The 27,927-nt window shown below is 41.0% G+C and overlaps 2 protein-coding genes across 2 annotated transcripts in view; one reads left to right on the top strand and one right to left on the bottom strand.

Annotated features, from left to right (window-relative positions):
• Positions 1-6,589, bottom strand: part of LRRC9 (leucine rich repeat containing 9) — a gene marked incomplete at its 5' end in the record, with an annotated part of 32,605 nt that extends 26,016 nt beyond the window's left edge. Inside the window, 3 exon segments of the mRNA XM_080396352.1 lie at positions 1,271-1,310; positions 1,314-1,421; positions 6,536-6,589. Of these exon segments, the coding sequence (XP_080252478.1) occupies positions 1,271-1,310; positions 1,314-1,421; positions 6,536-6,589 (202 nt within the window).
• RTN1 (reticulon 1) overlaps positions 5-27,927 on the top strand; it is a 147,143-nt gene continuing 119,220 nt past the window's right edge. The window contains exon 1 of the mRNA XM_080394486.1: positions 5-27,172. Coding sequence (XP_080250612.1) covers positions 26,983-27,172 — 190 coding nt within the window. The 5' untranslated portion in view covers positions 5-26,982. The remainder of the gene's footprint in view (positions 27,173-27,927) is intronic.

Here is a 27,927-nt window from a genome sequence, read left to right as displayed (position 1 = left end):
AGCCTGTAGGCTAAGAGGCAGATCATTCACATGTAAAACCAAATTTGACTGGAGTCTAAACAATGTTGGCCTCTGTGGTAAACTATAGCTTTCTTTTGACATGGAAAGAGAGAATGCATTTTGCCAAAAGCAAATTAGCTTGGAAAGCCTCTGTAAATGATACTGCAATGAAAATAAACTTAGTATCCCAGCCTTAGTTTCACAGCTGTGCATGAGAAACCTAACAGATCATGCCTCATGTCATGAGTACTCATTAGCTTTTGGCTGCAGCCCATGTCTTGGCCTTGGGATATCATGAGAACTAAGTCACTGATGTCAATCATCTCTCTCCATGATGACACTGCAGTTCTTTGCAGTGAGATACCGCCAGTGTGCGTAGTGTCCTTGCTAATAAATAATCATTTCTGGAAACACTATACTGCCTTTACACTTGTACTTTGTCAGCTGTAATTTCTGTCTTTCCTATCATTATGCCCAGTTTCAATTTCTTTCTCCTCTTTTTTATAGCTTTGAAGGTTCACAATGATTTGGTCTCATTCATCCCTATGAGCATCTCATTCTGCTCTAACTACTTCTTATCTTGGTATCAGTATCTCCCTGTGCCTTTTTTTCAAGTACTCTCCCAAGGGAAAAGGGAGTGAACTGCAGCAACTAGTCTCCCTGCTAGGGCATAAAGAGTCAAGTAATTCAGAAAGCTACACGGTCTTTTGCTAGAAATGGACATTTACATATTTCTTCTCCCTTTACATGCCAAATTGCTAATTACAGGGCTCTCACTGGCTCTGGGCTAACCCCTAACACAAAGGTTAGCACAGGGAGAAACTAATTGGTCACAGGAGCCAATTTGATATATGACAGCATAAGAAAAAGCCAACATAAAGCTTCTCCTGAACAGCAGTCAATCTCTCCAAGTTATAAACAAATAAAAATTCCAAACACTATAATAACAATTACATGGCAAGTCTTTTACATAATATCAAAGCACAGGCAAAAACCTGCAGTTGTAAGAAAACTGTAAACATCTCTTTTTTCATCAAGAATCTCAGAACTCTTTGAAAATAAGTGATTTACTTAATTCTGCATATGCAGAAAACCTTGACAGCTAATCCATTCCAAATAACGTCTCAGCCTTAATTCTTAGAAATTGAAGTTTTCCTTTCTGTTATTTAATAATTCTAAAAGTGAGCCCTACTTTTTAGACACATTTATATACCACACTATTAAAATACCATACATTAAGCAAAAAAGAGAAAAGAAATCATAAGGACACCAGACGGCACCTCTATATTCTTGATCAGGTTATTATTCAACTAAAGTAGATTCAGCTTTGTTAGGGATTTCAGATTTTCAGTCCTGGAAATTTCATTGCAATAATGATAAAGCTTTTGCAAATTTACACATTCTTGTAGACCATCTATTTTCTATTTTCTCAGCAGCACTGAACAACAAACTCTTTTTTGTCAAGATGCCATTAACTGCACAGAAAATTGTTAGATAGTTCCAAACAATTTGAGACCAAACCCTCTGTACAGAATACTGCTGATTTAGGAAGCTTTTCAATTAAGCCAACAAAGTAGTAGCTAGTACAAGGTTCATGATAAATGATTATGCCTTCTTTCTAACCAGTTTCCTGGAAAAGGTTTCAATGTAATTATTCTGGGTTTAAAAATACTGTTTCCAATGAGAGAGGAAAAAATCCAACAACAGGTTCCAAATTACAAAAATCTGTAATAAGTGACAGATGTAATTTGATCCATATCTAAAATGGGATTTTTGGATACTTAAGTAAAGAAATGCCAGATCCTGACTTTGAATAGTGCCTTCTTCCTTGAACAGACAAAAGGAGTGTTTGTGGAAGAATATACTCACCATTGTAAGGGACTGGAAATTGTGTAAAGTTGGCTAGAAAGAAAACTCATAGTTAACTTACCACTACACAGCATTCAGCAATCCACAACCCTCTGAGCAAGAGGCAGTACCCTTGGTCTAAAATCTTTTGAATACCTCATTCAACAGGAATGAGAGTAGTTCTATTTGGGAAATATTTCATGCCAACAATTCTGGGATAACCTGAGAAAAACACCTCCAGTGCTGTTGTTTTTAGTCCCTCTTGATCAATGTTCTCTAAGACAATCCATTACATATGTACTGGAAACGAAATACAACTATTATTCTCTTTATGTCCATGCTGTAAAAAATACATTATGCAGTAGAATGTCTTACTGCCGTTACAGTCAATTAGAGATAGCTGCTTAACATCAGTTATGTCTTTTAAAACTTCCTCTGCATAAAATGTGTTTGCAGTTTTGGCCATGTTCAGCATACAGCAGTTAAGTAGCTTTCTTCTGCTTGCAAAGTACATTTGCAAAGTATTACAAGAGTGCTTTGTATCACACCTCAGAATGCACCTTCAGTTTAAAACAGAATAGTTTTCAACGATGCTAATTTTAATTAAAATTAAAACCTAGAAATCCATAACTCTATCTATATACATATATATATGTATGAGGATAGATGATGCGCTTTATCAGTCGTGTAGTTTTCCACTTCTGGAATGGTTGTATCAAGTAAATACAGTAATAAAAGCTTTTGGCTAGGAAAAAAAAAAGTTTACATGGAATTCCGTTAACGGTGAGATTCAGTTTGAGATTAAGACACAAAGCAATAGGTACCCACGTGTGCCTCTTCCCTAAGCCCTCATATTAGTCAAGAGATTTAACCAATATAGCCAAAGGATCTTGGAAAGTCATTCAGATGACCATACAGGAGATGTTTACATTACACTTTATTGACTTATTCCATAGGTTCCCTTGACTATACTGACTAAGGATGGGATGCAGACTATCTGTTGCAATTTCAGAGACCTTAAAGTATGCTGCAGCTGTTGTCCCAGTGTGGTGCAGTTTTCTGTACATCCTCCTAGATACGTGCGATGCCTTAGATAACCTGAGGCAAGTAAAATGTCATTGGATAGCTGTATCCGTGCAGCTGAATCCTATCCTTGATTTCCACTGACTGCAATGAGAGCCAAGAAATGAAATGCGTATGTACACAGCTACCTGTAGACACCTAATGAAGGTGTCTTAAACTGAAGTGGGATCCCATTTTAAAGTTCTAACCAGCTCATAATAGACAAAACTTTCACCATCTTAGCTAACTGACCAATTCTGCTCACAGATATCCATTGTCTACAAAAATGCCAGACCGAGTCAAAACTACAAAATCGATTTTGATCAAATTTCTAAAACAAGCTGATTTGTTTCTACATACAAATATTTCTGCAAAGCACTTCACAAGAAACAGAGACAAAGCAGGGAATTTTACCTTAGAAGTAAACTACTCTGCAGGTACTCTCTTCAGAGATCCTCATTTCTACATCTTAACTACCAACATGTTTCCCCCGATTTTGAAATGTTCAGATCACCACAGTGTCTTACTAAAGCATGAGCTACACCACGGCCGCGGCGGGGAAGACCGCCTCGCTCCGCCCACCGACAGGCTCAGAGCCAACCAGGGACAAATGCGTGAGGCGGTGACCTCTCACGGGGCAGGTGGGGCAGAGCAGCAGCCAATCGAAGGGGGCGGGGGGTGGGACGACAGGGCTCTGGTGGGGCAGCGGCTGCGGGCGTGGCCGTCACTTCAGTGAGGGGCGGCTGAGGGGCGGGGGCGGGTGGCGCGGCCCGGCGGGCTCGGCGCGGCTGGGCCTGGTGAAACGGGCCTGTAGAAACTGGGCTCTGGCGCCCCTCAGCTCTGCTAGGCCGGCGGTCTGGCAGCAACACACTGGAGACCTTCCCCATCCATTTGCTGGGCACCTGAGCCACTGCTGGTGATTAATTTAGGCTGCAAATTACTTTTCCTCTTGGGTAGTGTGTGGGGTGGTAGAGTGTTGCTGATAAGCGGGTTTGTGAAACGTCAAAAAAAGAGAGTTAGAGCATTTGGTTCTGGGTTGTGTGTCCCCTCGATCAGGGAGGGTGTCACGTCTGCGCAGCAGTTTTATCTTCAGGGGGCAATGTGAACTCTGCCAAACTGCAGCAGAGAGGCTTATTGTGGCCTAACTTAAATAAATTAGAAATGTGAGATAAAATAGGCCATTCTTAAACCAAAAAGACCATGTTCACTGAGCTATTTGCAGTGGATTAGTTTTACAGTTTAATAACAATTATGAATAAATCACTATTAATTTTTTTTTTATGCAATGAATGTTTTCCAATGGTAGGATTGCTCAGCAGAAAATTGGATCCCCACTGAAACAAAGGTCATCAAAGGTGTCTGATTTGTGAGTAACGAGGTTATTTTTATTGAAAATAGAAAAAATATCTGTTAAAGTTTTTGTATTAATGTTTCTTAACTTTTTTAATGGAGAGAGAAGTGCTTAAGCAGCTTCTGCAGTTCTACCAAGGCACGTCAACCTGTCTGTTCCTCATTACTTGCGCTGCTTTCTCATGTCACCAGATGTCACTCCAAGTCCACATAAAGCAGACACCTTCCGTTTATTTCTATTCTGTAAAAGATGTTCTGGCTTGGTTTTAGACGTCCATACGCATAGATACTACATTTCACTTACCCAAAGACAAAAAAAAGAACCACCCCAAAACCAAAAAGAACCACCAAAAACCCCACTGCTTTTTTTAGGAGATGTTTGTAACAAGGTAAATGTATAAGTCCAAATATGCCTTCCTGAATTTGCATATTATATCAAGTACATAATGGAACAATTTGAAATTAAAAAAGGCATATTAGTTCTCTGAAAACTGTGCACACTTTCTAATTCAAGGAAAAAAACCAAAGCAATCATATACTCTGAGCCTTCTCCAGAGAAATTTTTATGCATTTTTGCTTAAGGGGCGTGTTTCTGTTCTCTTTATACCAGATCCTGCAAGAAAGAGGGTCTGGTTTAGTAGATCAGTCCTTCTTTTTCCTTTTTCATTGACAAAGAACCTTAGCAGCAACCTTCTCAGTAAATTAGTTTAGGCAGCTATGCAAGCTGATACCCTTTTGTGATCTGTTTAATATTTTTTGAACAGTAATTGAATCAATAAGTATTAAAACTGGACATTGCATCCAAATTCAGTTATTCGTTGGAACTATCAGTAGCAAAATGCCACTGCTTTTGTTTCTGAGCATCTAACAGACTGACTGACTGACTCATTGGCCATGAGGAAAGTCAAATGATCTAGTTTGGGCATAGGGTTTTCTGTTCGACTGGAAAGCACTCCTCTCTTACCAGAAGGGCATTATTGTAAAAAATCAGCATTACTGTACCACACTTTTGGTCCTTTCTGGGTGATTGATATCTCTCAGAGTGACCAACTCTGGCAGCCTAAAATCTGTGTGCGTAATATTCCTAATCTCTTAAACTGCAGCAAACATGCAGGGCAGCATTACGATATTAGTCATGAACTCAGCTCATTAAGAGCTAGCTAATGTTACTGCTAGATAATCTTGTGTTGGTTTATAAAGCCATTAAAATGTATATTTGCATGTACAGTATTTAAAAAATGTCTGGCAGCAGTTGCCAAGTTTCTCTTTTAGTGTAAAGGATTTTCAAACCTATTTGAGACTGAATTAATCATTCCCAGTGTTATCTTTCACCTTCTGCTGTGGCACATTCTGCTCTAATTCTGCTAAAGCCTTTTAGTATAATTTGCAATCATTTCATAGCGTAGTTAAAGCAACTGTTCAAGTGCTGATGGTGCTTTGCATGCTGTATGATTTACTTTTGGAATTGTCCTTGCCGTTTTGCTGAATGCCGTAGAAACTTCTGAAACTAATGTTCATCAGATTCTCATGGATCACTGTGCATCATAGCTGGTGTTTCTGCCTCTGCTTTCTACTGATCTTGGTATTTTTATAGTCTAGTAGATGATTTGGTTTCACTGGCATTGCTAAACAGTTGTCATTGTATTTCTTTGTTGAAGGGTCTCCATCCTTAAAAAATTACTGTGTGTAATTTATGTGCAGCTTGTTGTCTGCATCTGCTTTGTTATCACTGGAATATTTCTGACTTCCATGGTAGCATTTATTAATCTTAAGTGCTTCTGGTATCATCTCTGCAAATCACGGCATGTTTAGATGAAAGTCAGATGAAGTGGCAAGAAGCAGTCATAATAGACCTTGTGTAAATGTTTAAGAGGGAATACATTTTAGAAACTAGGTGCTTTATGCTTTAGCATTAATAAAACTGAAAGCACTTTAGCTGGCTTTAAGTATCAGGTAAGATACATGAGTAAGTAAACTGAACAGAAAGATATAGATGAGTATGTATGCAGTATTTTCTCATTGCTTTGGATGACAGGCCATAAAAAACTGGGGAGTGAACTCAGATGGGCACTGGGTGACTACATGAAATTCACTGTGGAACAGGGCAAGCTGCTTCTTACCTATCTGTCAATAACATGTGGGAAGGAAGACTGATACCTTATATGACTGTCATGGGGATAGCTGCTGAAAGTCTCTTGTAAAGAGATAAAAAGACTCAAACCAAACCAGTAAAATGTCATTAGTGCTTCTAAAAACAATAGGAGACATTACTTACAGAATTTTTTATTACTGCAGTAACTTCTTCAGCCAGCTTTGGACCGGATGTCATGCTAACAGACAAAAATGAGCTCAGCATTGATCTATAAATTAGCTGTTGCCTAGTGACTCATGATCTTGGCACGCTGGCTTTATGCAAACAAAAAATAGCACTATGCAGTAATGGTTATATGCCAATTTTTTGCTAGGGTCACTGTCCCAGAGCTTACAGCAATTTTTGACAAATTTTGACAGGGAGAGTAACTTGAAAGTAGGAAATGTCAGTGAAAGCAGGCAACTGCTCAGAAACAATCAGCTAGGTGCCTACAAAGGAATGTTACTATAAATACACTGCAAGGGAAAAAAGCCACGCACACAAAATGGCCTGAAATATATGAAAATAAGCAATGTAGTATAAAATAGAATTTGCAGGGCACATACTAAATGGATTAGAAATTGGCTTAAAAGCAGATCTCAAAATGGGGGAAAATCTTTTTAATGATATGTAATCACTTTATTGGCCATCCAAATGGTAACATAGGTCTCTGCCAATTAAATCTGCAGATGGCACAGGCTTGTTGAGTAGTAAGTTATGAAGTTACACCTACAAAATTATTTGAATCGCCTAATTAAATGGTGACAGACCAGCAATATGCACTTCAATACAGCTAAAGTCAAGCTGATAAGCTGGGGCTATATGGGCTACAACTAAACGATAAGAAAACCTCATCTTCAAATGATTTGACTCAGGAAAGGGATATAGGATCATCCACAGCAAACTACTTCAGTCTGAGTTAATTTAACTGGGGCACTGTAGTGCCCCAGTTAAATTAACCAGGATGATCTAAGGATTTATCAAGTAGATGAACACAGAGAATAAGACAGAGAAGGTTGGTTTTTTGGTTTTTTTTTTTTTTTTTTATATGCAGCACTGATAAAACAGCTCCTGTAATGATGTGTTCATTTAATATGCTTTCAGTCCGGAGAATGAGGCAACACACTTAGCCATGGGCTGGGAATGAAGCCTGATCATACACTGCTAACAGATCCTCACTGATCAAAGGAAGGTTGAGGCTGAACTGAATAGTGGTATATGGATAGCTATGAAAAATTGCAGTTGATAGCAGAGGGCTGTTGAGTCTGACAGGGAAAGGTGCCACCATATCCAGCCACTGAAGTTTTAAGTTGAACAGTGTATTGTAACATGCATCTACTGTGTTGCCAGCATTAGTGGGGGTAGTGTTGTGTCAATACTGAATTATTCTGTACCATTCTCGATGGGATCCGGGTTAGGTTAGAAATCGGCACCTGTGAAACTTCATCCTGGTATTTTCATGGAAAATCTTGAAAAAGAAGTTGCAAGATTTGCTTTTTATTAATTTCAGTTTTATCCCTCCTTGTAATCTATTGGTAATACCCAACCCATTAAGCTCTTGGAAGTTTATAATCTATATTTTTCAATGCTTATGCATGGTAAAGTAAATAATTTCTCCAAGAGGAGGATCAAATTCTTCATGCTTTCTGAAGAGGATCTGCAGATACAGGAATCTGAATATGCTTCTTGTTTTAGTGGTGAATACTTCCAATTTTTGTTAGAGAACAGACTCTGCTTCTACTAGTACTTTGAAAAAAATCCCTTTTTTTTGTCTCCATCTCTTTCTTTTCTCTCTATGCATCAAGGGCCTGAGCAAGCTCCACTAAACAAAGTAAATCTTCTATGGGATGTGATGTCCTTACAGGCTCATGAAGTCACAAGGAAAGTAATTTTGGCTGTAGTCTGCAGTCTCTGTGTGCTCCTGTAGCTCCGCTGAATCCTATGGAATGATGCTACTTTTGTGCTGGCTGAAGGCCAGAACTGTTTTATAGTCATATTCTTGTCTGCTGTTGGCTTTATTCTACACACAGGGCATTAAACCCAACCACCAGAGTAGACGTGGAAGAATCATTTCAGTCTAGTGAAGCATCATCATGAATCATCTTTTCTCAGAGCCTAGTTACACTGAGATCAAGACCACTAGTTACAAAGTGGTAGGGAGGAGCAAATAAAAATATTCAATAAACTTCTTGAGCATATGTTGCAGTCCCTGTAATGTCAGTTATCAGAGGCCTCTATGAAACATGAACCTCAAAAAGCACCACAGAAGTAGCATTGGAACATTTTGTCTGATATCTGGGGCAAAAGACTTGCACTTGAAAGCAACAGTGAAACACAGTGAGGAAATTTCACCTGCTTTGCTTTTCTTGCCTTTTTCCATGGTGACTAGCACATCTCTCTGTCTCTGAGGCACAATGGAAATTGAAAACCTGCTGGACTGGAACAAGTACAGTCAGCTTTCCAGGATGAAATGATACCTTAATTGGTCTGTCTGTGTGGCTGAAAAAGAGCCAAGCCCTATCATCCCCATTTGAGAGATATAACGAGAAAAGCATCCTAGATCTGATACTAGCAAGTCTTCCTTGGGCTGTTTGTATCTTTTGATGAAGAGATCTGGTAACATAATTCATGGAAAAATAATGCTGTAAGACTTATGTATCAAAACATTGCTTTGAACATGTAATGGACTTCTTACATAATCACCTTAAGGAAACCTTAAAAAGTTTTGGTTTTTTTTTCTCTTGCCTTTCTTTTTTTTCATCAAACTTTTTTTCCCTGAATTGCAGAAACAAGACTAGTAAGCACCTGGAGAAGTCACCTAATTCACTCCTTTTCTCCAAGGTAGAATGGACTTTTTCCAAACCTTCCCTGTGTAGTGTGTATATAACCTGTTTTTAAAAGTAATGGAAATTCCAAAACCAAGGACTAATGGCAAATGTTAATCCAATGAGAAGAGAAGGTTAGTGAGTTCAAGAGAAAATAGTGTTATGCTCAATGGCACTTCGATGCTACATTACCTTTTAGATTTTGCTGTAGGAGAGCAAGAACTTGGAAGTGTCAAAGGCTCACCTGACTATGTCAGGAGCTTCCGTCGTGTCTCTGAACTATTTGTACAAGTTTATATTTCTTTATGTTGCATAAGGAATAAATTTCTTGTTCCAATTCCTGAACTGAAGGTTAATAGCAGAAATGGAATGAATATGCTCTTGACTTATTACTGTCATAGAGCAGAAACCCCCTAATATATAGTTTTGAACAGGTTAATGTATCAAAACCTTCCAAAACATAAAGCCATTTTTTAAATCATCTAACAGGGAATCATATTTAGCTGTTACTAGGTGTCCACTGTAAAAATGTTATAACACAGTCTAAAGGACTAAAGTTAACATTCCAAGTTAATATTCTGAATAAATAAGTTAATGAAACATCCTAAAGGCTGCTAAACATTGTTATATTTTGTGCAAAGGAAGACTAAGAAATTATCAACTTAATTACTATAAAACATTTCTGCTTTTCAAAGAAGGATTTAAGGCTCCTTGTATTACAGTTAATTTTTTTAAAAGAAGTAAAGAACAATTCATGTATTTATTTTGAAAAGATGCAGAAAAAATGTGTCTTTAATTCTTCTTGTATTGCCATAGGTAAAAATGTTCTAGGGCAAGAACATTACGTATGAGTTTCTGTTATGGAAGTGACTGCGCTCTGACAGGTTGAGATACTGATATTGCCAAAGCAAAGGAGAATTTCGAGAAGCCCAAGTGACTTGAGTCCATCTGAAATGTTGAATGACTCTGTCAATAGACATGCCAAGCATGTGGAGCCCCTGAGTATCAACACTCCTGACAACTGGCTTCAGTTGCTCTGAGAGGGAAATTATGGTTTCAAAAATGCAGCTGAAAGGCTGCAGTCACATTGCTGGAAAATTATTTTAGCAGTATAATACACCAGTCTTTCTGAATGTAATATAGAAACTAGGTATTAGGGCTCAGGACATTCTATTGTTTCATTTTTGGAGTGAGGAATGTGTCTTTCTCTGATGCTTCTGTTAGTTCTGTGACATCTGATGTTGAAAATTTCATGTACACATTCATTTTACCACCTCTGTGATCATCCGTAAGAGTCGCACTTGGAGCTGGATCTCCTTGCTCTTTTAAATGCAACTGGAAATAGAACAGGAAGTAAAGCACCACCCCCCTACCCCAACAAAAAGCAAAACAAAGAAAAAAGCCCACTGAAAAAGCAAAAACCACACATAAGGGCCACGTGGTCTAGTGTCAGTCAACATTATTTCCCAGAGCAAGGTAAATCTTGGGTGTGGGTCTCAGAGAATTGCAAGCCATACAACTGAAAGAATTTCTGTTAGGGGAGGAAACAAACCATGATAGCATCAGATGCTTTGCTTCTTGCAGAAAAGAGGGAATGTGGCTCCCCAGAATGTTGATGGTAGTACAGCATCGTATTCTTGACCATATCATGGGCCGGTTGTGATTCAGATTATTTCTGTCACTAAACTAAAGTCCTTATAGAAAGCCCACTACAGCAACAGTAGCAAAGGCTGGTTTGCTAACTACAGCAACATATGCATGGGAGCAGAAAAAGTGCCTTCTGGAATTCAGAGGGAGAGCAGACGTAATGAAGACAGCTGATGAGACTTCTTTCTTGGTTGTGCTTCCCACAGACCAAATTCCAACAGATGAGTAAAACATGGAAAGACATGCTAATCAGCAGCTTTTTTAACGAACCAGTTCTGTACTTCAGGATCTAATCAGCTTTCTAGATAATGCTTATGTTGTCTGTTTTCTGAGGCAAAGGTGGCGAAGTTTCTGTTTCTCTGGTTATGAGGGTTATGTTCATGCATTTCCAATGCCTGCAGAGAACTGCTTCAGACTGACGAATATTTACTTCTGTAGTCCATATATGCCCTCTAGACGATGAGAGCCCTCTTTCACTACACCTCTGGGGAATTACGCAGCACAATAGGTTCTACAAAGGCAGAGAAGGTGAAGGGAGCACAAAGGGTTAAAAATATGGGTAAGAGCATTATAGCAGAGTGGTGGAGAACAGTCATGGTTTTGAGACAATAAACAGAGGGAGAACAGAACAGGGGGAGATTCTGGGGGGAATCACAGTAAGAGGAGAAAACTCAAGAAAAATAGGCAAGATCTTATTGCTTTGTCTGCAGTTTATATGTTGAAGGAAGAAAAGAGAAAATATTTAATGGAAAACAAGGATAGAAGGAAAAGAGGAATCTAGAGAAATACAAAAAAGAACTTAGCTAGTTAGATTAAATTGGCTATGAAGATAAGATAATTTCCTGGGAAATGTATGTGAGTAGTTGTTTGTATCCCAGCTCTGTAAATTTTTGGGAAAAAGATACGTATGATAAATAGTTGTGCTTGAGGCCTAATACTCTCCTGTTCACAGCTCAATACACTGAATTTACTGTCATGGCGTGTGTGCTTAAAAAAATTCAAAGCCATGCTGGCAAATAATGTCTTCCCAATTTTTATGCTGCAGTTTGTGATCAATTAAGATGTTTGAAAACAATTAGGAAAACCATGAAGAAGGCTGAAATGCTAGTTCAGGGCCAGACTTGCACTAAATTTTGCATCAAGCCTGACTTTAGAAATACTCAGATATTTAGAAATAATGGGATGTTAAAATGTTCACTGACTCATGACATCAATTAATAAAGCCACAGAGGAAGTGTATGATACTGTACTGTAATGGTAGTAGCATGTAGTAAATAAAACCTTAAAGACTGCCTTGGTATGTTTGGAAGGCAAGCTCTGAGCCTCAAGACCACAAAAGCAGAGGACAGAGGTTAATTAATTTGTTACTGCTACTTGGCTTTGGTACTGGTCAACCACAAAGGATGCATTAAAAAGCCCACCCAACACCCCAGCAGCTTCTCTCAGTGTGACAGATCTTGGACTGTGCTGCCACAGAGGTAATAAAGACAGGCTCAAGCAGCAGCTTTCCTCTTCCAAAACTAGCTCACATTTCCAGGGAAATACCGAACAAAATACAGAGGAAAGGATGAGAAAGATGTTAAATTTGGCGATGATAATGAAACTCTGCATACTGAACTAGCATCAGGTTGGACTGATTCTCTCTTGCCAGGCAGATTTGATTGCTTTTTTAACAGAAGTGGAAAATGTAATGGATAGAGGGAATTTAAGTGAGGAGGCTGTCACTGGCAGAGTGGTAACACCTGTACAGGATCTTATAATCAAACTGGCTTTCCAATAAATCAAAGAAATCTCAGCTTACTGTTTTGACAGTACTACTGAAAGTATAATGCAGCGCTGCCTCAATCAAATCAGTTACAGAGAGTACAGGACTATGCAGACAAATGCTGCTTCTACTGCAGGGGAAGGAATGGCCATGCTGATTTTCATATCCAGATACATCCTGTGAGGGGAAACATGAAATGCAGTCCACAGTGTCTTGATCAGTTCCACTTAAAGATATGGCAAAATTAATCTGCCTGGATGACACGTCTTTGAGGATTATTTTTGAGATTATGGTGTGACAAATCAGAAACTGGTGATGTGTGGATGGGGAAGCAGCAAACAGTGTGCAATATGCTCCTAAATTCTGGATCAATGGTTAAAACATTCACTACTCACTGACTGCAGTGAGGTTTGGCACTGGCAGTACTCTTGGCAAAACCAATTTCTTCTTTCCGTCCCTTTCTAATGCCTCTAGACTTTCAGTCACCAAAGGAGATACCAGAGGTCCAAGTTGGGTGGAAGCCAGGCAGAAAGCAACTTTTAGCTTCTTTTAGCATTAGTTTACATACTGTTCTTAGTTTCTAGTCTTCTGGGGTTGCAGCTGGACTCAAAAGAGGGTTATGTGGGTTAGATCCTGTTGCCCCTCTGCCTACTGTTTCACGGGAAGAGGAGGAGATGGGCCAAACTTCTGTTAAGACAGTTGTATCAAATACAGGCAGCCTCTCCAGCTGTTGGGACGTGCCTGCAAAGTTGCAAACCCTATGCTCCAGCCTCTCCCACAGGACCAAATTATGACTAGGCAGAATCAGTGAGAGGTGATCTTCACCCTTTTGTGCAAAAGGAGTTTGGTCACTCACCGTGCCACCAGAGAAAAGGTGAATGCAGTGAGGGTCAGCTTAGCAGACATGGAGCTGCTTCATGCATGCCTGGATTTAGTGCTCATGTGATGTGTAGCCACATTTGCTGTACATGTGCAGTATGGTCTCTCTACACAGTGTGCAGTCCAGCCATGACATGCCATTCCTTACTATGCAGGAGCAATGGCTGAGGTGTATCCAGAGGGGTATTTCCACTGCTGGAAAGTCAGGGTCTGAAGCAGCCTGATTCCGTCATGATCCCTAAAGGGCAGTGTCTCCAAAACCAGAGGACACAAATAGCTAAAATTCTCTCTGTTGCAGCAAAGTGCTGGACACAGATTTAGTGCTGTGAGAAGAATTAGCAAGCTGGCCATGAGGGAGGGGAATGGGGGCGAGCCTTTGTGAGCTGAGGGGCAGAAGAGTGGGGAAAGGAGGCACGGGGGGCATAGTGTTCAATGGATAGATCCTCCTGGTAATGTTCAGGAGGGACGTGCTGGAAATGTGCTGCTTGTCATACTCACAAATGATGTGGAAAACAGAGAACAGTGATGTGACAAGGATTATAAATGATATGGAATTAGTCAGGGTAGTAAAAATGAAAGCTGTCTGCAAAGAGTTGCAAAAGGGACCTCATAAAATTTGAGCAACTGGATGGTGAAACAGTAGATGAAACTCCATGGCGATAACTACCAACCGCTGCATGTGAGGAGAAACGGCCATGACTACAGATATGCACCAGTGAGCTCTAAATTAGCTGTCACATCTCAGGAAAAAAGATCTCAGAGTCATTTTGGATAATTAAATGAAAATATCAGTTCCATGTTTGGGAGCAGTGAAAAAAGCAGATGGAAAGTTAGAAAGCACTGAAGGGGAAGACAGTAAAGCATCACTGCAGCAGTAAATCGCCAGTGTACTCATACCTTACTTACATCATACAAACAGCCTGGCCTCTTCACAGTTCCTCCTTCTGAAATTTAAAAAAAAATATTCCTAGAGAATGCTCAGGGAAGAGTACTTAACATGACCAGCAGTATGGAATAATCTCCATGTGAGGAGAGCCTACATAGAAGTGCTCCCCTTGGAAGGCAGATGACTAAATCGCAGATGTACATAATATATATATATATTTTTTTTACATTAAAAAATATAAAGTATGCCACATAAGTGGCATGAAGATGTAAATAGAGAACAATAGCCGTTATTTCTTACTATACAAGCATATCATGAAATTGTCAGGCAGGTTCAGAACAAACAAAAGGAACTATTTCTTCAAGCAGCATATAATCAAATTGTGGAACTCATTGCTACAGGATGCCATGGAAGCTGAAAGCATAAATGAGTTAAAAATGAGATTAGACAAATTTATGGATATACCTCTATCAAAGGCTGTTAAACAGAAGGATGCAGTTTCAGTATCTGGCTTGGGAAATGTTTCAGCAAAGATTGCAGGAAATCTGCAAGGATATGTTGGGGAAGGAGAGCAGAGGATTGTCACTCCTGGTTTCCTGGTGCACATTCTCAAATCAGCTGCAACTGGACCCTGTCAGAGACAGGATCCTGTGCAATACTTCGGCTTGACTCATTATGGCTTTTTATAAATCTTACTTTATTTCCTTTCCCTTCAGTTTTTATAACCTGTCTTCAGTTTTTATAGCCAAACCATTGGATTAGCTAATACTCTTAGTAGCATAGCTCCTGGCTGACCAGACTTTACAACCCTTTTTGACTAATGGGAGTGTGGGACAGTTTGCCCATGTCTTGTCTTAATGCTCAGCACCTGGCAAAATGGGGAGGATTTTTAATTAGCTCCTGGGTACATGAGCCATAGAGTTTGTTTTCCTTGATGCACCCTGGAAAAGTTTTTGAAGACGCTGCTTGGCAAGTGTGGGCAGTTGTCTGAGGCACACAACAAACCAGAGTTACAGTTCTAATGGGTGGTAGTGTGCTTTGGAATGGCTGTGATAGTGCACAGTGACAAAAGTTAGCGAGTTTTGCTAGGCTGAAAAAAATCTGTATTAGAGCTACTCTTCTTGAATGAATTTCTGTTATCTAAAAGAGCACTTAAAGGCACAATTGATCCAGCTCTGGAGCAGGATGCAGACACCAACTGGGGGAAAAAAAGAGCAACTAGGAAATGGAATCTGGAAATTAGTTTTAAAAAATGACCTCTCTTTTGTAAACTGATACCTCTGGGAATCGCTCTGCCCTTCCTCCTCCTCGTATTCCTATTCTCAATGGGAAGTAAAAATGTTAGTGGGTACATAGAAAAGCAGAGGTTAAGTGAACAGCAACAGGAAAATGAAATTATGGTGGGATATTGAAACAGAAATGGGCATGTTCAATTTGATCTGCATATACAGATGTATGTCATGAAGTCTCTTTTGATTTAACCATAGTAAAAGCATGTCTACAACACTGCAGCTAGTTTCAGAAGGACTGTTAATAATGAAACCAGAACAAATTGCACAAAATTTAAAACCTGCAGCAAAACGAAAACAGGGAGTGACTTTTGGGAAGCTATGAATACATCAGCAAAGAAAACACCAGGGAGGGGGAAAAGTTGTTTAAGCTAAAGTACACTGTTGGCACAAGAACAAATGGCTGTAAACTGGCCATGAATAAATTTAGGCTGGAAATTAGCAGAATTTGTCTAGCCCTAAGAAGAGTGAACTTTTGGAACAGCTTTCCAGTAGAAATGCGAGGGACAGAACACTCTACCTTATTTTAAAATGACAGTGAACAGTTGATTTGGTTTTCTTCCCTGAAATGGAAAAGAACTGTGTCTGGCAAGCCAGAAAGTCCCTTATATTTGTGTATTTTTAGCAATTCTGTATTATAAGATGAAGGTAGATTTGAGAACATAAATATTTGAAGGGCAGAGGGAGAAGTACTTTCTTGGGAAACTTCTTGAGAGTGAAGTGGTTATGTAATATTTACTCAAAGGAACTCATGGGTGACTCATCATTTGGGTTGCCTAAAATAGGACTGAATAAAGCAGTAATCCAGGTACTTTCAAGATGTGCCCTGTGGTGGCCAGTGTAATGAACAAGGCAATCTTAATTGGCCTGTCTGCATCGTGAGTCATGTTGCAGGGCATTGAAGGTTCAAACCCTGGAACCCACTGACAAAGGCAGGATACACTGGAAGATGGCTTCTCTGAAATTGCTGAAAAGGAGGAAATAGTGACTTAAAGTCATGGTTGTTGGGCTGCAGGCTCCTACCTGCTCACCTCTGCATCCTAGACACAAGCCTGCAGGGAGGTATAGATTTCAAAGAGGAGCTTCCAGACCAACATTTCCAGCTACATGGTTCAAAATGTCATGAAAGAACCTCACGTTCTGAGAGCACGTGGCTTCAGGAAGTTCACATTAACTAAGGCAATAACCATGGAAGTCAGTATCTAAAAGATCAGACCTCAGGTACAAGGATTGTCCAGCACAGACTACAAAATTAGCTTCTAATTTCAGTTTTATCAAACAGCTTACCACATCTCTCTGAAAATGCCTTTTTTTTCTTTTTTTTTCTTTTCTTTCTTTTTTTTTTTTTTAATATTAAGCTGCCATCTAATCTTGTGTTTCACTTCGGGGAAAGATGATGTTGGAAATGCTCAACAATCCCCTCTCCTCTTCCTCAGGCACACAGGAGGGACTTCTGTCATCTAGATGACAGACAGCAGTGGGTTTTCTGTTCAGAGCTGCTGGAACATTGTTTTCCAGATCAGTGGTGAAGGTGATGGTATGCAGACTGGAACGTGGAAGATACAGTAGGATGGAAAAACAGGTCAGAACATTTTCCTCTTACAGCAGGCATTGGTGCTTAGCTTTAGTGCATCTTTGAAATAATAGACTGGATCCTTTGTAGTGTATCACTGTGGCACTAGGCACAATGCATGTTTTAGAGAGTGTCATTATTACACCAACAGGTAATGGCTTCACAGTAGTGTTTTTAGTGAACTAGAACAGACATCTAACAGGAGGAAGATACAAATTCTAACTTCACTGATTGTCTGTTTTAATGGAAAATAAGCCATAGTAAAAGCAGACTTATTTGGGAAATTAAGCTCTCTGAATGAGTTTTCTGATTTTACTTCAAACTAAAGTTTTGATTCTTTACATTTTAAGACTTGTTCCCACGCATATCAGTATGTCATTTCATTGTCCTCAGAGATCTTTTAATCTGCCCCCTTGACATTTGATTCCTTGAGTAAATAAATATGCACTGGGAGCATTTAGTATCTGACCATGCCCACTTACACAACAGATGTCAAGCAGCCCTTTTTTCTTAATACACAATCAAATTTCTAAAAGCATGGACATTTTGGGCAGTGTCCAAGACCGATGGATGAATAATTGAAGTAAAAAAGACTTGAAGTTCTCACATTTCTTTTTCATGAACTCACTTGATGTAACTTTCAATACTGAGAATACTAGAGCTGGACAAAACCCTTTCGGCAATACTTTCACCATTAAAAATACAGGTTCAGAATCAGGAATTATCTCCTATTCATTCTGCTGAACTGCTTCAGCTGGAAGATAGAAATGCAAATCCTGAATCCAAACCACTATTTTGAAATAGTGTCATTTAAAACATTTAACTTTCATAGAAGTTATCATGTTAACCAGAACTCTTTCAAAACTTACCTAAAATAGCGAACATTTAAAGATACAGGAAACAAACACATGTATCCACCATTAATGAACACAAAGGCAATTAACCTAGTAGCTTAGTACTGCTGCAAGTAGGAGATGCTAAGAAAGTTCTGAGAAGTCAGAAAGAAACAGAATCACAAATTATTCCTCCTTTTTCCCACAAGGTAAACCTCAAGCAGCCTTATCACGTTTTCTAGGTTTTCAACTCCATATTGAGTCATGGTCACTTACTATGTGTTTAGCTCATTTTGATGTCTCACCGCTAGCTGGAGAGTCAGACTTGCCAAGATTCCTCCCTTTTTCAGAAGCCACCTTAGGAGTGTGGCAAAAATTGTGTATGTGACAGGGAGGAAGTAATCAATCCTCACTTCCACGTTAATTTTGTCCAGAACGGTCTTGTGAAGCCTGTTCTACTAGCAGCTGAACGGAGACATTGCTAACCTCAGATGCTTTCTATTGGCATCACAATCCTCCTTCCATTTGGAATTAGCCTTTCTCATGTTGTCCTGGGAGCCCGGTTACCCACCCCAGCACCTATCTCCAGTTTGCTTTGTTGATTGAGGTCCTACACAGCTCACAAAGCTCTTCCTGCCCGGGGGTAGCTGATAGCGTTACATGAACATATGGTCTTTCCACCACTTGAAGGCAGGCCGATCGTTAGGAAGGGTTGATAAGATATCCAAGTGTAAAGCACAGAAAATACTCAACTCAGTTCCACTTGCTTGAATTTTTCCTCATAACCCCCCCAAGCTGTAAAAAGGGCAAGAGCTCATTTCCTCTTAGAGCATCTTTCATTGGCTCTAATCTACTTCTGTTTTCTTATCTATTTCTCCACCACGTTCAGCTGTAATGAGTTGATAAGAATTCAGATAAGGAATTTACAATGAATGGGACGGTTTTTTTCTTCTTAGGCACAACAAGGGCAGATTCCTGTATGCCTTACTCTGGGAAACCTTGGCTGTAACGTTGCTTGAGTGGGAAAACCCACTTTGTTGTTACTGGTATGAGTTGTAACCTGTAGTTCTGTTTTCATAAAGATAATGTTGATGGGCAAAAGTTATATGTTGATGTATATTATGAGCTGTACAATGCAGCAATTCATCTCAGCGTTTTGAGGAACTTTGAGGAACAGCGTTTTTCTTCACTTTCCAGCAGAGGGCCCCGGATCTGATGTTGCCTTTTTTTTGGCAGATTACTTTGTACAATGGGGCTGTTCCCGGAAAACCAGCAGAGCCCTGTATTCAGTTCAGGTTTTGATTTTTGCAGAAGTTTTAGGTTACATTAAGAGAAAGACATGCCACAAGCTATAAAAACAAGTAATCAGCCTTATTTACTTATCTAGCCACTCTACTGCAAAATGCAGCGAATAAAAATGATGATTTTAGGGGTTATTTATATCAGGGATTAATCCTGCCTGGTTTTGCTTTTTCAGCACTGACATCAGCTAGAGTTTGGGGAATGTAGGCTTGTGTTCATTGCAGACATTTAATTCACAAAATAAAGCCACAGATGAGCAGAGCTGGTAAGAATTTGCAGGTTGTTCTCTCCAATTTGAATAATGCGATATACAGAATGCACTACAAAGTGATTTTGAAATGTAAAGCAATAATGTTCCCTTTGAAGAGTTGATATCAAGTGCTAAATGATATATCAATTAAATGCAAAAACAAATCCCAACCCTGCAAATATTATACAAAAAATAGTTCTTTGAAGTCAATGGGACTAATTACAAATATAAAATAGAGCCTGGTTCTACAGCATTTCTGTTAGCTGGAGTTTAATTTCATGAATTTAATAAAAAATAGTTTAAAGGTCTCAGAACAATTCTAGCTTGGCTTCACACAGGCAAAATGCAAACCCTGCCTGTCTCCGCCATCTGTGGGTCTCTTCTAGCAGCCAAACACCTGAGAGTTATGTTTAACTTTGCACTGCAAAGCATTGCAGTTCTTATATCATAGATGAAGTGTGTGGGCACCTAATGGCAAAGGGTGACATTCAGTATTATAGCTGAACTATTCATAGTATAACACCCAGTATTTAGGCAGGTAGAGCCAGCTCAAAAGGGCAACTAGACACATCTGTTATTTGTTGTCTGTTTTGAGAGAGTAGCTGTGCTCAGGGTTGACTGGGCAACAGGCAACAGCCTCTTGCTCAGATAACTTATTCTCCTAAGAAATATTTAAATGAATAATTAGAAATGGGGAGTTATGAGCCTAATTTGATTTATGGATTGGCCCCAGTGACTGCTGTAAAGATGATTTTGGTTCTCATTTGTATACAAAGCAAGAAAATTAGGTCTGTGCTATAAAAAATGGAAAAGGCAAGTATGTTGCTCGTTAGGGGAATATAAGTCCCAGCTATCAAGGTTACACTGAGGCAGCTATTGCAATGTTCAGTTTTATCATATGCAGACTTACCTGGCCTCAGACCTTTTACATTAAACTTGACCTCTCAGGTTACCTATTAGCACTGTATCTTTAGATGAGCCAGCGGCATGCAAGTAGATATCCTCATAGCAACCTCATAGCAAAAATTGAAGCATTGCTGATTACCTCCAGGTGACAATTGCTTAGAGGCATCTCTGGGTGCAAAGCATTGTGTGTATCACAAATGTGTTCACTTTCACTGTAGTTTTGCCAATATTTGCATATTGCAGGAGTTCTGGATCTTAAGGAAGGTGGATGTTCCTCTCAGTTACACTAAAAGGTGTAATCTCTTGTGTGTTTTAGAAGTGATTGCAGGTCTTTTCTCCACATAGGCTGATTGTTCAATAACCTCTGTGCCATGCCAAATGCTAAATGAAAGTTCGTCAGCCCATTTCTGTTTCTTTCAGCATGCAAGCTGTAATCTTCAGCATCTATAAGTTTCCAGAGATGTGCAAATGGTACATAATTGACAGTCTGATAAATGCATGTACTGTATCAGCATAAATCAGAGAACTCAGATGCTAACCTCTAATGGACTTCCTGGGGAGCTATGCAAGCGCACAGAGCACTCTGTGCTTAAATACTGCTGAAGTAATGCAAGGGAATGAGAGTTCATAGAAAACCTGTTTCTGCTTCTCTGGCAGCTGGCTGTACCTTTTGGGTACCAACCTAACTATCCTATGATGGAAAAGATTCTGGCTAGACCTTTATCTCGCTTTCTTCTGCTTCTCCCAAAAGCAAATTTGCGGATATTTTTATTATAGTTATTTTTTGGTTTGCCTTTGCTGTTTTACCAGTATCAGAACCATTGCCCATATAAACTTCTGGCCACTGTATGATCTGTTCAGGGCTCACATAGACTGTCTTGTCTGATACTTTCTTTTCAGCTGGATCATTAACAGTGAAATTAAATAGCAGCAGACCCATTGGTGTCAGTCAGAACATTTTTCTCAGTGATGACTGGCCTCTGAAACTGCTCTGCCAGGGCTTAAAGAAGGAAGTCCTGTTCCATGCAGCTGGGAATCTCTGACAGGACAAATTCTAATGCTTCTTCTTTTAATAACTCTGGGCTGGGCTCCCAGGATGAGCACTGTAAAAAGAGAAAAAGATTACTGTTCTGAAGATGCTTGTGAACAACACTTGCAGTAGCACACAGAGATCCTGCTGCCGCATGGAGGATGTACTTGCAAATAATACCACCAGCTAAGATCATGGGTTCAGGTTCAGACTCCTGGTCCAGTGTCCTCCAGGATAGGGAGTCATTTCAGTAGACATAGATTCTAGAGGTGAGTGCAGAGCCTTTTGGACATAGCACTTGGATGGCAATTCAGCTACCAAGTACTGCTGAAACTAGGCCACTACTGAATGTATCTTGCATGTGCAGAGCTCCCACCTACTCACCTGTCTGCTCTGCTCGGCTGTCCTTCTCTACAAAGGTATTGAAGCAGGGAAGAAGGGGGAAACAGACAGTGTTAGTTAGAGGCCTGGTGGGTATTCTCCTCTCTGACATCTGATACACAGACATACCATGGCTTTGCCTGCTGACGTGGTCAACAGTTTCACTGTTTAAGCCCCTGTCACTGGATTTCCTTGTAAAACTCCCTTTGCAGAGAAACAGAGGTAATCCTCACTGCTTCTAGAGCGGCTGTTGATGTGGAGGGGATGAAGGACAGAGCAGTCAGTCAGGCTTACCCAGGGAAGGCACCACCTTTAATCACATTTCATTACAACTGGAGGGCTAGAGATGCTGAAAGCTTTTGCATGATGTACGAATTAAAGGGCTAGGCAGGGACTTTATATGCTGCTGTGGTACAGCTATAGCCAGGCAGACCTCAGAGCATTGAACTGTCCACTAAAGAATGGCTGGAGCTTTGAAAGTGAAGGAAGGTTAAATTGCACAATATGCAGTAAAAATGCTACTATTTGAACTCTGGTATTTTTGAAATTGCCCTTACTAGGCACCCCAGTGGAACTCAGTCTCCCCATTTTACAGCATGTGGTAAGAGGTGGTCCTTTCCAGGAGATCATTTTCAGAGCTGTAGTTTTGGACTGAGTACCTGTCTCATCTCTGCAGCTGTTCATTACAAAGGAGAGCACACCCTACGCAGCTGGCTTTCTATGAACTCTCATTCCCTTGCATTACTTCAGCAGTATTTAAGCACAGAGTGCTCTGTGCACTTGCATAGCTCCCCAGCAAGTCCATTAGAGTCCCAATAGCTCTCCATGCTTTTTAGGGCAGGCATGTGCCTGATTTACCCCACAGCATCACTCCAGGGGTTTCCACCTTTCTGTGTCCGAACGAGTTCTGATTGCATGCTGTGGAAGGAAATTCATGCATGCTGACCAGGCCAGTGCTGTCATACACTCCCAGAGGTTTGCCTGTTTTGGGGGAGAAGATGTGAGACATGTGGAAACCGGGTGATCTGCAGTGCAGATGTGGTGAACTGAAAACCAGACTGTAGCTGCTACAGTGCCGTAGTGTTTTCTGTGGGGTGGGGGAAGGTTACTTATATTCATTTTCCTATTTATGTCAGAAGCTTCTTTTCTTTTTTTGCTTTTCTTTTTCCTATTGCATTTCATTTATTATAAAACCTCAAAAATGCTCAAGGAAGAGGAGATGATTTTTTCTATTGCTGAATCAGTTGATATACCCTTCCAGGTCCTATGCTTTTTGCTGGTAATGTTACATCTGAGACCACAATTCCCCTCAAGGTTCAAAGTCACTTTGGCCCAGCAGCATACATCAGCCCCAGAACACAAAGGGCTATAATGGAAAGAGAAGCAATTTGTGTATATAAGTTTTCAGACTTCATGCATTCAAAGACTTATAATTTCCAAAGGGAAGAGTGAGAGAATTAAATACCAATGAGCAGAGATAGATGAGCCCTGCGCAAGTCAGTTTTCAACACAATATAATACAAACTACTGGGAGTTTTTGTAAATTCATTGAAAACAGAAAGAAATCATCTTTGTGCCTTTGCGCCGGGTACTAAACTCACACCTCTCTTAAGCACACATTTGATTAAATCTTCATCCAGCCTGATCTTCCTGTGGGGATCTTAAAAAAGCCTGTCAAATCTCTAGTGACTTAACCTTATACATGAAAGGCCATGTTGTGCCAAGTGCAAAGTTTTCTGTACAAGCATGCAAAATGGATCGATCAAGCTTTCTGAGTATTGGTGCTATTAATTTTTTTTTTTTTCATTCATCCAGGCAAACCAGAGCTTTGCTATCAGAAACATATATACCACACCTGTGATGGTCAGTAGAGGCCCAGTATTTGTATCCAAATTTTGAAATCAGACCTCTAGTTTCCCACCTGATATTACATGGTGATGAGCGGGGCTGATTGTATTGCATGAGACTGTTCCAGGTCACCTGGGGACTGTACAGGAACTGATGAAATAAAGCACTGGGTTGCGCTACAATTGGGATCCCTGAAGCAAAACCCACTTTTTTTTGCTTTATTTATATACTTACCTCTGCTTGTCCTCATTTCTCTTCAATAAGCAGAGCACGCAGTCCACACTGTTCCCTCTAAGTCTTCTACTATAATAAGTCTGTCTGAGTTCGTGCCAGTAGCCCTCAGAGCATGGTAACCTTTTAGGTCTGTAGAAATGCATCATTCCTAGGTATGACTTGGTATATCTCGTAGGGGAGAACATGGGTTAGGTAAATTCATCTCCAGTGCTCATAAAGTGAGCTTTAGGTGTGGGATTTGGCAAAAACTGATGATGACTAAAATCGTATGCGACTGAACTGCAGCAAATGCCATCCTACCTTGATGTAAACAAATAAAGAAAATCCAGTGAGCCTGTGTATATAAGGCAGGTTGAGCACACTGGAGAGGCATGTTTTCACCATTGTTCCATGAAGAACATGGATAATGCTTAATTAATAAATGCTTTATGTAGGAGTTACAGGAGAGTCAGAATTCACAAAGAGGGGTTCAGCGGAGCTGCATGGTTCAGGAGCTTTTTCCATAGTGCCACCCTCAATAAAAAAATGGAAGCTGATACATTTTCTATCTCAGGTGTCTTTGGAGTATGGATTATCTAGAAGTAACTCACAAGTAAAGCTGAATTTGATAGACTTTGTTGTGTGACACTTAACTCTGTAATTGTTTTAACAAAGCAGCTAAATAGGAGATGCCCTGATAGTCTTTACCCTCTGTATAGCCATATTTCAGCCAAGTCATTTGGAGCAGTTTTCTTGTTCTAGCCCAGATTGGTCTTGCATGCTGTGTTAAAGCATATGTTGCCCTGAAAGTAAGATGACCTATATAGTAATGTTGATCTTGAAATGGGGTGTGAAGCATAGAAAAGGGAGAAGTGGGGTTTAGGTCATTGTTTTTCAGTAATTAATCATACTAGGAAGCTCAAAACAAGAAGGAAGTTATTGTTGGTGAAGTCCATACTATCTGTTGAGACCTGCCTCAAGTACTAACTCACCAACCTATACCATAGGTTTTCAAGCGTAGCTGTCAGGGCAGGCAGAGCCTCAAGAGTCCATGGGACCTTGTGTTTAAAAGTGCAGTAGATGATGGTATGTCATGAATCATGTTTGCAGAAGCTGTCCCGCAAGACAGCAGAGCTTACAGGGCAGACAGAAGACTGTACACTTGGTTTATAGCTACTTCTGAAGTGTTTTTTCATGACAATATAGAAACAGTCATGTGATTTTTCTTTTTAAAGCCAAATCTTGCTGGTCTTAGCCTACAGTATCTCCACAATAGAACTGTACCATGCAACCCCAGCCAGGATAATGTCTTATTCTTTAAAATCACCCTTACTACTTAGAGCTTGAAACAGCAGAGTTTATCTGAATTCACAGCAGTCACTTCACTTCCAGTGTGATTTGGTGAATCTTGAGCATGTTGATCACACTGGCACCTTTGACTGCAGACCTCTAAAAGGACACCCCCTGTCCCTGGTGCACCCCACCGTGCTGAGAAGCCCATCTTTGAAGGGCTGTGGGGAGCTGGGACTGAACAGCATGGACTTCAGCAGCAGCAGGATGGCTCCCAGAAATTGAGCCTGGACTGGAGCAAGGATAAGGGTGGTGATTCCATGAGAAGATAACACACATGGAAATGCTGGAAGCTACTTCTGAGGCTTTTCATCTTGCATTAAGGGCTTACCCTGAATTTCCTCTCCACTTGCCTGGAGAGAGTAGGAACATGTTAAGTTTTCAAAGCCAAGCGTGCTGGAGCTAGAGTGTCCGAGCCATGCCCAGGGGTGCTGTGATCAAAAGATCACAGCTGGAGATCTTTTGCTGCAAAAGGCAAAGAGCCAAATGAGGGTAAAGTCTTCCAGCTGGGGAAATTGCTCTCTACTTTGTAGCTTGACTTGTCACATCACAAAAGAAAGGTCCTTCTGCAAGACAGTAGATTCCTCACTTCGACCTGTCAGTGTCAGAGCTCTGTGTAATGCGGGAATGATCCCATACCACCTGACTCTGTTTCCTCATCTAAAAGGATGGCAAGGGTACTGGTTGCCAGTGCACCTGAGAAGTGTCACAGATCCTGCCTGTACTTTCACCTTTGCTGTATCTCATGCCACCTCTGCTCTCACTAACAGCAAGGATCCCTGGCAGTTCACATCGCCTTTGTAAGCATGCATTACCTCCATGAGACAGTGAGCAAGCAAATAACAATGGCACACCAAAAAAACAGGAAAGAAAGAAAGAAAAAAAAAAGGCACACAGACACCTGCTGTGAGTTTATTTTGACAAGTGTCATTTAGATGCAATAAGCTGTGATCATCTCTCTGGCATGGCTGCGAACAGAAAGGAGCCAACTGGATAAACAAACCCAAGTGCTGCGGAGCAGAGTGTGGCTTCTTTCGCTGGGTTAGGGGGCTAGCAGAGAGGGGGAGGAATGGGGAGCTTTTAGGATGCGCTTCGCTGGGGGCTGTCTTTCTCCTCTCCGTCAAGCCTGGAGGTGCAGGAGGAACCAGTGGCGTGCATAGTGCCCGGCTGCGGCGCGCTGTGGGATCCTCCAGAGGGGAGGGGATGCAGAGGAGGGGGATGCGCGCTGCGTGGGGGGCGGCAGGAGAGGAGAGGGAGGCGTGTGCCTGACTGGAAGGGGCATTTCTTCCCTTATACACACAAGCTGATGCCTACCCTGCTGAAGCAGTTAAATGGGGGAGAGCAGCAGCCAGGCTGGCAGATTCCTGCCCTGTGATATGCCAGCCACAGGGTGACGCAAGGGCTGGAAGGCTCCAACTAACAAGCCATTTTCACCTGCGTAATAAGCGCTAGTGGAGATACAGCAACAGCAGCAGCAGCGGCTCCGAGTCCCCGCAGCCGGCCAGACTCCAGCACGGCCGCAGCACCGTCCAGCCCTCTGCGGCCACCGCAGCTTTTTCGGTGGCTCCCGCTGCAGCCTGAGAGCCGGAGACCAGCGGCCGCCTTGCAGGCAGCATGTCAGCCCCGCCGGACCCCCAGAACCTGCTGCTGGCGGGCACTGGGGTGCACTGGCCTGCGGACGGGGCAGACCAGTATGCAGCTGGGGCTCCGCTGCGGGATGGAGATGGGGCTCAGCAGCGGGAACAGCTGGTTTTTGGCTCCGCCAGGGAACACCCGCCCGTTGCCATGGCGACTGCATCCCCAGGTAAAAGGCGAGGGGTACCCAGGGATGCTCAACAAAGGGGCCCTGGCCGCAGCATCTCCTGGTTGTCTCGTTCCTGTCCCTTCCCCGGTTCTTCTCCCAGCCTGACTGCTTGGGAACATTACTAATGAGTTAGTGAGCGCATGTAGGAAAACAGAAAATAACGAGCAATTGCGGCCTTTGCAAATAATAATTTTTGCTGATGTGGGGGAGGGGGGATGCAGGACCCAGCCAAGTTCCCTAAAGCCCTTTGCAGTTTGTTAGACACAGGACATCCAGATTTCAGTCAAATGTTGGAGGGCATTTGATTTCACCTGACTTGATGGGGCTCTGTCCTCATTTGTTGTACACCTGTACACATCTAGAGTGACAGATCTCAAAGGAGTTACTTCAGCTATTCCCCATGCACCTGGAATTCCTACATGGTCTCATGTTATTTCAACATGGAGCTTTTAATGGTGTGCCTATTCTGAAGTGTTTGTATATTTTCTGCATGCTTTTGAGATATGTCCATTTAATTGTGGACTTTCTGGTTGCAGTTTTTCCCCCCTTTTGCCTTTTTAGGTGTATTTAACTTAAGGTACATTTAGTTTAGCTAAGGTCTGCAGGTTCATTGATTTTCAGTTTACTTTTGGGATGTATTTGATTTTCCTTGGTTTAGGGATCTTTTCTTTAGTGGATGTTTTAATAGCAGGTGTCTATCTATTAATGAACCCCAGAAGGCTTCAGCTTGCAGTAGCTCCTGGTAGAAATATTTT

Source organism: Falco punctatus (genome assembly GCF_963210335.1).
Source record: "Falco punctatus genome assembly, chromosome: 7".
NCBI classification, from domain to species: domain Eukaryota; kingdom Metazoa; phylum Chordata; class Aves; order Falconiformes; family Falconidae; genus Falco; species Falco punctatus.
Note: the sequence above shows the minus strand (reverse complement) of the source record. Positions and strands in the feature narration are given on the sequence as shown.